This window comes from Chiloscyllium punctatum, chromosome 12, assembly GCF_047496795.1.
Source record: "Chiloscyllium punctatum isolate Juve2018m chromosome 12, sChiPun1.3, whole genome shotgun sequence".
NCBI lineage: Eukaryota > Metazoa > Chordata > Chondrichthyes > Orectolobiformes > Hemiscylliidae > Chiloscyllium > Chiloscyllium punctatum.
Genome location: NC_092750.1, coordinates 6,862,737 through 6,875,070, shown reverse-complemented (window position 1 = coordinate 6,875,070; position 12,334 = coordinate 6,862,737). Strand labels below are relative to the sequence as shown.

The following is a 12,334-nucleotide window of genomic DNA, read 5'->3' as shown; positions in this document are numbered from 1 at the left end:
TGTAATTTTGTAAAGGTTTCTTTTTGTCTGTTTATAAAGCCATGAATCACATCGGTCTTTAACAGTTTAATCATCTTGACATGCCACCTCCAAAGGTTTGTGCATATGAACTCCAAGCACCCTCTGTTTCTATGGCCCCCTGTAAAATTGTCCTATTTATTTTATTATTGCCTCTCACTTTTCCTTCAAAAATTTATTATTTACACTCTCCGCATTAAATTTCATCTGTTGTGTGTTTGCCCATTTTACCAGTTCTTCTGACATCTTCTGTTATCCTCATTAGTTACTACATTTGCAAACTCTTTAATTGTTCAGGTCCTTCAAATTACATTGGCAACACCGATGCCAGGGGGAAGCGCCACTGTGTGACAACATAGAGTCTGACAAATGACTTCACCACTACTCTTGACATTGTCTCTCCCATCTTTCAACTTAATTATGCTGCACGCTCTCTCATCCTAGAGGATTATACTGTGTTCGTAAATCTATTACGTTGCACTTGCATGAAAAGCCTTTTGAAAGTCCATATATGTTCTTTGTTTCATTAAAGAACCCAAATTGAGGTGGTCGGAAATGATTTATCTGTTGGCTGTTGTTTATTTCCTCAAATTGCAGTTACCAGTTTTAATGGTTGCTTGTGTTTCCATAGGTCGCTTAGATATTGAAGTTGAAAATGTTGAAGATTTTAAAATCTTAGCAAAGCAATGCAAGTTAGAAGAACTCATCAGTAAATTAGAAGGCAAACGTAAAGAAGTCGATGAGTTTGGTAAGTCTTTGCAACTTCACTTGCACGTCTAGCTTTTTTTAAAAAGTAAATTGTCATATTTCCCTTGATTATTTCTTTCTCTTCCCCTTTATAGCCCCCTGAATAAAAACAAACTCCTTTATGTGATACCTTTTACAATCTCAAAATCCCCAGAGTGCTCTCAACCCACTTATTTATTTTTGTCACTATCTGATGTAGAGAAATGCCACCCCCAGTTTGCACACAGGATTTTGTAAAATTCAGTGAGTAGAGGATCTGTTTTAGTGAGGTAGCTTGGGAGATGCAGATTAGTCGATGAATATTGACCCAGGGCACCACTGAGAATTCTCCTCCTCCTTCTGGCTTGCTGACACTCGCTGTTCATATGAGGTGAAAAATAGGACCGCTTCAGGTCTTGTTGTTTGAAAAGTTGGTTCACGATGTTCAAACCTTTCTCTGGCTGGTCAGAGTAATACCTGTGAAGCATAAAGAAACTTGGTGCAGCCACAGCATTATGTGGTGACAGGCTCATTGTCGATCTCTGTGACTCAGTTACACTGCTATGGCTCGTGGCCAAATTGTTACAACCCACGAGGGAAGGTGCACTAATTTTCAAACCCCGCTACTGATTGCAAAAAGTGCAAAATCCCCAATTTGGAATCAAATTCAGCATACATTGACCAGCTTTTGTACTTAACAAGAGCTGTTATTTATTACAAGTAAGTAAATACTTATCACAAATAACCAGCTATGAATATTGATATATGGCTCTACTAGTTAAAGCTCTAATACCCTTTTCAAGCCCATACACCAGACCGAGACAGACAAAACTAAAACTATTCGATGTATCCATGGAGGGGAAGCAAACTAGGAAACGCAGTTCAATAGCATCAGTTAACAGGATTCATTGAGATGTTCCTTTTTGCTTGCCAGGATTTTCTGTTCTTCAAACTCCTTTCTCCAGATTCTCTCTCTGCTTTGCAGGAGGAGTAGGATAATTGGTACACGAAGTACAAAGTCTCTTAGATACTGGTTAAAGGTGACAGCTTAAACTGGGTGAACAAAGAGTCAGTGTAAACAGCATTCACTATGAGGTTCAGTGACTTTAACAAGTGTAGCCTTGCCTTCCACAGTCCTTGGTTTTAAAAGTTATTTTTTTCTATTTTAATCTCCAGTCAGAATTCCCAAAACAAAATAATGCGGTCTTCACAAAGTCGAGGTGTTTTGCTCATAAGGAAACTTAGGAAAATGAAGCGGTAGGGCCATTGAAACCTTTTGCTATCATGGATCTTTGTTACTTGCTGGAACTGCCACTTCTGGTATTTCGTTTTAAACTGCTTACAAATAAATGGAGATGGAACAGTGCTGAACCCAGCTCAAGATACAGCCCACAGTAAACGTTTGAATAGATTCTGAAAGGTTTTTGGAGTTGTAGCTCTGATGCAGGTGAAAGCTAATCCTTTGAGCAGGAATCTGAGTAATGTTATATTAACATGATTGATGCCTTTAAAAACTACTTTTGTTACAATTATCATGGAGACGAGCAACTTTTCTTAAATCATTAAACCTCCAGTGATAGCTGAAAGGATGGCACAGTGAGTTTTAAGACTTTTACTACAGCAGAAGGCTACTCTTTGGGAATCCTTTATCCATTTGTCCAAAAATGGTAAAGATTCCTTTGGAAAATAAACTTTGCTCAGCCCAAGCGGGTCAAAGTTTTCTCACATGTCCTCAGGTTGAAGCTCCTCGGATGCTGCCTGAACTGCTGTGCTCTTCCAGCACCACTAATCCAGAATCTGGTTTCCAGCATCTGCAGTCATTGTTTTTACCTCAGGTTGCTTAGCCCTTTGGGAAAAAAGAGCTTCACTTCCAATCTGTTTCGATCTTTTCAGGCCAAGCGAAGCTTTTTCCCAAAGGCAAGATTAGAGTGGTGCTGGAAAAGCACAGCAGGTCAGGCAGCATCCAAGGAGCAGGAAAATCGGCGTTTCGGGCAAAAGCCCTTCATCAGCAATGAGGCCTCATTCCAGATGAAGGGCTTCTGCCTGAAACATCGATTTTCCTGCTCCTTGGATGCTGCCTGACCTGCTGTGTTTTTCCAGCACCACTCTAATCTTGACTCTGATCTCCAGCGTCTCCGTACCCACTTTCACTTTTTTCCCAAAGGGTCTGAACGGACTTGTGTTTTCATAAGTAGAATTTCACAATGCATTTAGTATATTCCTATGTTTTCAATATTATAACTATTTTATTGCACATTTTCAGTGCACATCATGCTGATAAGTACATTTCACATTGTCTTTTCCCAAATTGACCCAGCAGTTAGAAAAGAGTGGTTTATATACTCACCCAGATCGCCATCATTTCTGATTTTGCAAAGGAAAGAATTGCTTGTGTAAAGCAGACAAGAGCCTAATAAATCTGTGCAAATTGGTATTTTTTTAATGTCAAAAGAACTAATGGCAGTTTAAACTGGCTGTGATTGATAATTGAAGCAGGGAAACTGAAGCAGCTCATTGATGTCAGTGTATCCGAAAGCAGAAAATATCCCTCATCCAAAAAACAGTTGGACCTAGGTTTTCAGATAAAGGATTTCCGATCTATAAAAGCACAATTGGCTGAACATGTATTGTTACCCACCTACTCTTTAAAGTACAGAACGGAAGTTTCACCGTTTACATTTAGCATAAAACCCACTTCACAGGTATGCTTCACATTGTCTCCTGGGTCTGATCAAAAGTGGTTCTTGCCTTCCATGGGTTATTTCAATGTTTTTCCTTTCTCAGCTCTGGTATCTTTTAACTATAGAACTTCCATGGTGAAGTTTTTTTCCTGGCGATTCTCCCTTCAGCAGGAAATCTTCCAGCCTAATTGCAGACTCTCTCACATTAGCTTTATTTAATTTGAATGCGAGCTCTCTTCCACATTTCTGAATGGCGCACCATTGGAAATGTTAACTTCTAGCTGCTTTCTCTCTCTCTGGGATCTTGGCAGGTTGTGTGCAAGATTTCTCAGGGTTATCGTGAACTCCTTGTCCCTCAAAGTTCCAGGTCGAACTCTTGATGAGTTTATTCCCAACTCTGTCTTGAAAGTAAATGGACGGTTAAAAGGATAACTGTTTACGACCAGACAACCCCAACGTGTTCCTGGAACTTCAGAGCCTCGCAGTCTAGTCACCGTAAACAAAGATGCTACTGCTATTGTCTACAAGCGTGAACACCGTGCATTTTGTGACAACAAAATCAAGACCTCCCTTAATCTTTAACAACCAAGTCACACTGACAGATCGTTAAGCAGACTTCAGAGCAGTTAATATGACCCATTTGTTTTAAAGGCGGCCTCACAGCGCCAAGGACCCAGCCTCTGGTGACTGTCTGTGTGGAGTTTGCATATTCTCCCCATATCTGCATCAGTTTCCTCCAGGTGCTCCAGTTTCCTCCCACAGTCCAGAGATGTACAGGGCAAGTGAATTGCCCATGCTAAATTGCTCTTAGTGTTAGGTGCATTAGTCAGAGGGAAACTGGTCAGGTGGGTTACACTTCGGAGGGTCGGTGTGGTCTTGTTGGGGCAAAGGACCTGTTTCCACGCTGTAGGGATTCTAATTTAATCAATATTTTTGACCATTTGATGAGTGGATTGTGAAGGCTGTTAAGTTTCCTCTTTTTTATTTTTGAAACAGTTTCCTCAAAGCCTGGAACCTGGGTGAAAGTCCTGACGCTCGAACCTGATGAAAACTGCAGGTTGCAGGATGATCTGGCCATACTCGCGGACTGTGCCCTGCCTGCTGAGCTCAGGGTAGGCTTTAACTTCTCATAATTTAGCAAAAAACAAATTACAACGGACCTAGATTTTTGGAATTGATTTTTTTCCTGAGAGAAAGATTAAAGTGAGGGTATTAGAGGTGTTCAAAACCATGAAGTAGATGGAGTACATAGTGGGGGAACTGTTCCTGATGGCAGAGAGATCTGTAGCTGGAGACCACACATGGAGGATGGTTTATAGATGAACCAGAGGGTGAGGGGATGCGAATCATCTTTTCCAACCCAGTGACTTGTGACCATCTCGAATGAACTGTGTGAAAGGTCAGTAGAAACTTGTTCCATAATCATTTTGGAAATGGAATTGAAAAAATCATAATAACTTTGCATGGCTATGAGGAAGATATAGTTGTGCAACTAAATGGATGGTTCTTTCAAAGAGACCTGCTCAGCTCAGTGACCTCTTTCTGTGCAGTATCATTCTTCGGTTTCCCCAATCAAAAAATGAATGATTCATGAATATATAGGGATGTATGAGTAAAGATTACAATGTGCTCTGCAAAATTATTCCTAAACTGCTATAACAGAACTTTTTACAATTCAAAAACTTAAAAGAACGCTACTTGAATGCTGACTTCTCTCAATTTTCTAAACTCCAGAGAGAATCAGCCTAAACTACTCAATCTCTCTTCATGAGACATACTCCTCACCTCTGGAATCAATCTAGTGAACCTTCTTTGAAATGCTCCAATGCAACTACATCCCTCAACTAAGGGGGCCAAAATTATACACACCGCTCAATGCCTCGAACAGTTGCAGCAACGTTTCCTACTTCTATATTCTTAACACTCGACATACCTTTTAGATAAATCGTTAATATTTGGTACAACTTGGGGAATAAAGGGTAAAGTCTGACCAAACTATTAGGCTGCTCTCACATGAGAGAGAGAGAGAGAAAAATGATTGGTAGTGGTTTTATCTGAGGGTCTCCAGGTCTCAGGCGAGGGGGGAGGTTGAAAAGAAGAGTCTTCATGGTAACCTCAGCCAGTGCAGGAATGAAACTGCATTGCAAACTAGCTGTCCAACCAACTAAGCTAACTGACCTCTGGGAATAGCTGAACTCAATTTATGGTGTGCTACCCCAAAGGGTTGGAACACAGAGCTGATGATCTCTGTATCAGTGTATTAAAAGAGGTGGCTGTAAGGGCGTTGGCTGCATTGGTGGACGTATTACAAATTCAATAGAATTTGAAATGGTGTTTGCAGGCTGGATGGTTGCAAACATAACCCCACCCTTTAAAGAAGGAGGGAGGGAAAAGCCAGGAACGGCAGAGCTGTTAACCTGATGGCAGTAGGAGAGAAAATAATAGAATCTGCTGTAAAGGGTGTGATGACTGGAAATTATCCAATTGGTGTTGTGGACCAGACCAAACCCCCTCAAAATATTCAGAACATAGTGTAGGGCCTAACATTATTTTAAAGGTAAACGTAAGGTGTTGCATTCCTGATGCGATTCGATTGGTCAAGCTAAGCATACTTTATTTATCCTCTATAGTTAAAATACAGCAAAGGACGAATTGAATAACAACTCTATTGGAAAACTTAACAGAATAGTCGATAAATTAACTATAATTAAATGTTCCAATATATTAACATCCCATAAACATACACTCTTGGCAAAAGTCAAATTCAGAAAACAGATTGTCTCGCATACAGCTCCAGTAGCAGGACGAGAATCCCCAGCTTATGGCTGTAACTGAGAGGGGGGGAAAAACAGCTTCCACTTCTTCAAAGCTAAAACTAAAAGCCCTGGTTCTGTTGGAGCTTGACCACACCCATTCAGGCTGCTTCTATTGTTCCAAATTTAAAAAACCCAAGGCCTCTCAAGCTGTTTACTCTAATAACTCTGATAGACTGCTCAGTACCTCTGCCTTAAAATGTCTCTCCAAAAAAAAACAGGTTACAATAACCTCTTAAAACCATAGCATTGTTACGTTGGGAAGTGTCAACATGGGTTTATAATTCTAGATTGATATATTTAGATACAGGTGATAGAAAAGAAGTAAAGTTTTAACAAAGAAATTGTAACTGTGTCAGGAATAGAATAGCCCTGGAAGGATTCTAAGCCAGCAGCATAATAAAGAGCAATCTATAGTTCTAGAAAATGAGTTGAAATTTGAATTGTTTCAAGGCCATCAAAATATTTGAAATGTTTTTTCTTCCCCATTGAAATGAACTGAACTGAATCTTGCTCATGGTGAGGCACTTAATATTTTTAGAATTGTGACAATGTTTGATCGTAAGATGTACCAGTGTGTATGATTGTGAAACAGCTTAGTTGGTGGTGTAGTGTAGAGGGATTAACTCTTGCTGGTAAGAGAAGCTTCCCTTGCAAATTGTCCTACGCCCATTTTCAATATTGTATTTCCCTTGATTGAAAAATAGCATCAGTGTTTTTCTTTCTCTCGTAAAGAAATAATGTTGATCTTTTCCTACCCCAGGTTGGTTTTGGTGAGCTGCCTTTCGACAGTACTGATAACTTTAGCAGTTATGCTGATTTGAGTTTTCGAGTCGAAGGTTATATCTTCTTGTGCCACAAGGTATGCAAAATCTGAAAATGCCTATTCGTAACCAGGTTTTTAAAAAAAAAAATGATTTGGAGATGCCGGTGTTGGACTGGGGGTGTACAAAGTCAAAAATCATACAACACCAGGTTATAGTCCAACAGATTTGTTTGGAAGCACTAGCTTTCAGAGTGCTGCACCTTTATCAGGTTGTACCTAATGAAGGAGCAGAGCTCTGAAAGCTAGTGCTTCCAAACAAACCTGTTGGACTATAACCTGGTATTGTGATTTTTAACTTTTTTTAAAAAAAAATTGTTCGAGCTGTAATGTTTGATTCTTTTCCAAGATGTTACTTGAAATTACTTCGGGCGTATGTCAGACTTAACTGTTTTAGCATGTAGTGTGCCTCACTTAATTATGCTTATTTCTGTACCAAGTTTTAAAAAAATATATAAAGCAAGTTATGAGTTTATGTTGTCTAAGATGAGAAAATCTACATCAAAAACATTATAATTTTGAAGTCACCTGGGAGCACATCAGGTAATGTGCTTTCTTTTCAGCTAAGTCAAGAGATTTGTGCAATGCCACAGCCTGGTACGTAGTATTCTCCCAGATGCACCCTGAGCTGAGTGAGATATTTGTCTTTGAAATAGGGAATGGGAAAGCTCATTGTTACCTAGACCAAGCATTCTTATTTGGTTATAACACATCAGGTATCCTAAAAATTCCACCAAGACCACAAGGCTTAGAAACAGAATGGGGCCCTTCAGCTCAACATGTCTGACTCACCATTCAGTGAGATCGCGGCTAACCTGATAATCCTCAACTCCACTTTCTTGTCCTTCCCCTAACCCTTGATTCCCTTACTGATTATACAAGGCTTAGATAAATTTCTTAACTTCATGACCCAGTCTCAACAGCTCTCTGTGGTAAAGAATTCCACAGACTCACTCCCCTCTGAGTGAAGTTCCCACTCATTTCTGTAAATGAGTTCCTTCAGGTCCTAGTCTCCCAAAAGGAGAAACAACCTTTCTGCATCTACCCTGTCAAGTCTCCTAAGAATATTATGTGTTTCAATAGGTTATCTCTCATCCTTACAAATTCCAAGAAGGCTGAACTGATTTCTCCTGATAAGACAGTGCCTCTATGCCTGGGATTAGCTAGCTGAACCTTTCCTGGACTGCTTCCCATGCCAATGTATCTTTCCTTGGAGAAGGAACATCTGTGGCAGTTGGTGAGAGAACCAACAAGAAGAAATAACATATCTTCTTCAGTCTGCCTGCTGCAGATATATCTGTTCTTGACAGTATTGGTAAGAGTGACCGCACAGATCTTGTGCAGGCAAAAATCCATCTTCACATTAAGAATACTCTGTCATGCTGTGTGGCACTATCACCATGCTAAATGGGACAAATTTTAAACAAATCTAGCAACTCGAGACTGGGCATCTGTTATGTGCTGTGGGCCATTAGAAGCAGCAGAATTGTACCTCCAGCACTATCTGCAATCTCATGGCCCAGAATTTCTGCCACTCTATCATTACAGTACCATCAAGTCAGGGAATCACCCCTAGTTCAGTGAAGAGTGCATGATGGCATGCCAGGAGCAGCACCAAGGAAACCTAAAATAATCTGGTGAGGCTACAAGAAAAAGCTACTTATGTGCCAAGTAATACAAGCTACAACTGTCAGACAGGGCTAAGGGATTTGGCAGCCATTGGATCAGATTTAAGTTCTACCATCCTGCTACATCTAGTCAGGGGCAAGTAAGCAACTCACTGGAAGAGAGGACTTCACAAATATCAACAATAATGACCAGCACATTAGTATAAAAAGTCAGGTTAAAGTATCAATTAAAGGATCTAACCTTCGCTCCTTGACATTCACTGATGTCACCACCACTGAATCCTCCATTATCGACTACCATCGACCAGAAACTGAACTGCTCCAGCTGCATAAAAATACTTTGGCTATAAGGGCAAGTCAGAGGCTAGGAATCTTGCAGTGAGTAACACGCTACCTGACTCCCCAAAATGTGTCCACCATCTGCAAGGCACAAATGTGTAACGTAAAACCCAACCCACTTGCTGTAGGTCCAACAACATTCCAGAAACTCAACACTATCCAGAACAAAGCAATCTATTGGCATTGCATCTGCAAACATTCAGACCCTCCACCACCGACATTCAGTAGCAACAGTGTCCACCATCTAGAAGAAGCCGTACAGAAATTCACCAAGGTTCCTTCGACAGCACTTTCCAAATCGATTTCTATTACTATCTGGAAGAACCAGGGCAGGAGCTACATGGGAACACTAGCACCTCCACGTTCCTCTCCAAGTCACTCCCCATCCTGATTTGGAAAGAAGTCACTGTTGTTGAGTTAGAATCCTGGAACTCATTCCATACCAGCTGTTTGGATTTACCTGCACCAGGTGGACAGCAGTGGTTCAAGAAGGCAGCTGACCATTACCACCTCACTTTCAACTCCAGTACAAAAGGGATGGGCAAGAAAATACTGGCTCAGCCAGCGACCCCTGCATTTCATGAAGTCTTTAAAAATATTTATTTAAGCGAAACAAAAGCATAAATAATGTGAAACTAAATGTAGTTGTTGTTGGAAAACCTCAGCAGGTCTGGCAGCATCTGTGAAGAAAAATTAGTTAACATTTCAGGTTTCTTTAACCTTTTCTGAGGAAAGGTCAACGGACCTGAAACATGAACTCTGACTTTTCTTCACAGATGCTGCCAGACCTGCTGAGGTTTTCCAGCAACTTCCGTTTTTGTTCCTGAGTTACAGCATCCGCAGTTCCTTCAGTTTTTATTGTGAAACTAAGTGCAACCGACTTTACCATATTTGTTAAAGAAATTACCATTCAAAACCAGCCGAGCTAAACCAGCTCAACCCATGAGTTCAGTGGAAGCATATGTCCTTATGCACATCTGGGTGCAAAGTCGAGAGTGTGGTGCTGGAAAAGTACAGCAGGTCCGGAAGTATCCAAGGATCAGGAGAATCGACATTTCGGGCATAAGCCCTTCATCAGGAATTATCCTGCTCCTCGGATGCTGCCTGAACTGCTGTGCTTTTCCAGTGCCACGCTCTCCATTCTGATCTCCAGCATCTGCAATCCTCACTTTCTCCACATCTGAGTGCAATGCTTTGATTGTTTGTCTGACAATGTCTGCACTGCCTCAGGCGTTGTTATCTTGCCCTTGGGTCAGAACGTGTAGGACTGCTGAGAGTTCGTGTGGCCAATATTTAACATAGTCCCAGATATTTATTCCCCTGACAGCAGGACCTGCCAAGTGTTCCATTACTGTCAACAAGCCCCTGCATTGCAGCACGAAACATTGTACGTTCTGAATGAATAGCATTATTATCAAAGGAAACTCCGACCTTACAGTCCTTCACACTTCCTCTTTGAGCTCATTGTTTTATTTTTCACATCGCCCGTTTTTATTTTGAAAGGCAAGATTGAGTCGGTTTAATTTAAAAATGAATTGAATTTTCAGTCCACTCCATTGACAGTCTTAGCACTGTGTTACAGTGGTTGATGTTTCCCCAATGCATCTGCCTCTCCTTGCAATTTCAGCCTGGGAGAGCATTGGCAGGAGGGGCGCTGGCAAACACAGAGCAGGCCCCCAGTGTGATTTTAGTGACAATTGGAGTTGGAAACTGCAGCTAAAATGTCATTGCGGTTGCCAGACAGGAGGCAGCCTGTGTCCAATGATTTCACTTTTTGCAAAGAGTGCATTGACAGTGAATGCTTCTCCTCGTCCTCCATCTTGCAAACCACTTAAAATCTCGCAGGCTCTCAGCTGCATCAGGAAGTTCAACCTTGTTCACTCTTTTCCCCAAAAACGCATAATGTATGGCAGGGAGAGCAAGGCAGGCTCTTTAGCGAAGAGTTGGCACAAACATGATGGGAAGAATCACCACCTGTGTTGGTAACACAACAGCTCTCTGATTGTGTAAGGTTGATGTTGATATCTTGTCTTTGTCCCTTGTAGGCATTTTTTTGCAGTCGTAGTGATTATTTCAGAGCCCTGCTGCAGGATCATTTCTCCGAAAGTGAGGAACTTCAGAGTCAACCCAGTATTCCCATGGTGACCCTCCACAACATGACTGAGGACATCTTCATCCGAGTCCTTTACTATATCTACAGTGACGATACTGAGGTAAGATTCGGTGCAGAAATCAGCAGAAATGTTTTCTGGCTATGAGGTCAAGGTGGGGGATTGGTGGGGGGGGGTGGGGGATTGGTGGGGGGGGGGGGGCCTTTTGATTATGTTGGCTGCTTTCCTGAGGCAGTGGGAAGTATAGACAGAGTCAATAGATGGAAGGCTGATTTTCGTGATGGACTGGGGTGTATTTGCAGCTCTCTGTAATTTCGAGCAGTCTTGGGCAGAGGAGTTGCCAATATCAAGTTGAGACGTATCCAGAGAGGATGCTTTCCATAGTGCATCTATAAAAATTGGTAAGTGTCGTTGTGGACATGCTGAATTTCCTTATCCTTGTGAGGCAGTAGAGGCGTTGGTGTGCTTTCTTGCCTGTAGTGTCAATGTGGATGGACCAGGATAGATTGTAGGTGATATTTACTCCTAGAAACTTGAAGTTCTTGACCACTTCCATGTCAGCACATTGATGCAGACAGGGGGCTTGTCCTCCTCTCCACTTTCTGAAGTCAATGACCAGCTCCTTCATTTTGCCGACATTGCGGGAGTGATTGTAGTCTTTACACCATGCCATTGAGCTGTCAGTCTCCTTCCTGTATTCTTGTCTGGTCTCTGAGCTTGCCTCAGTTGCAAACACTTTGTCTGATTAGTCTGAAGGTTGTAGTTATGTATCCATCTCCAGGATTTCAGCAGGTAATCCCAGCTCAGACTCCTGCGCTCTCCTTTGGATGAAGTATTTGATTGAATCTCCACCTGCTTGCTCAGGTGAAAATGAAAGAGGAGCAGATAGCTCTTCCAATGTACTGACCAACATCTCTTCCTTAACCAAATCGTCAAACCCAGATTAATTGGCAGTTCATCATTTGCCCTTTGTGGGATCTTACTGTGCATAGATTTGACTTGCATAACAGTAAGTACACTTCAGGGTAAGCCAGTGATGCATCCTAAGGATGTCAGTGTATTCTCTGGAGGCATTTCATTTTTTGAGAACAATTGATTATTCACAGTCCTCAGAATTAACAACATTTAAAACAACATTATAATTAAAAGCTTTTCCCTCAATTTTGACCTGGTTTGGGAATGTAATAGTGGCTAC

The 12,334-nt window shown here is 41.4% G+C and overlaps 1 protein-coding gene across 1 annotated transcript in view; it reads left to right on the top strand.

Moving 5' to 3' along the window:
* The window catches only part of abtb1 (ankyrin repeat and BTB (POZ) domain containing 1), a 65,024-nt gene that overhangs the window by 38,322 nt on the left and 14,368 nt on the right, over window positions 1–12,334 (top strand). The window contains exons 7-10 of the mRNA XM_072581802.1: window positions 650–766; window positions 4,422–4,537; window positions 7,002–7,100; window positions 11,074–11,241. Of these exons, the coding sequence (XP_072437903.1) occupies window positions 650–766; window positions 4,422–4,537; window positions 7,002–7,100; window positions 11,074–11,241 (500 nt within the window). The remainder of the gene's footprint in view (window positions 1–649; window positions 767–4,421; window positions 4,538–7,001; window positions 7,101–11,073; window positions 11,242–12,334) is intronic.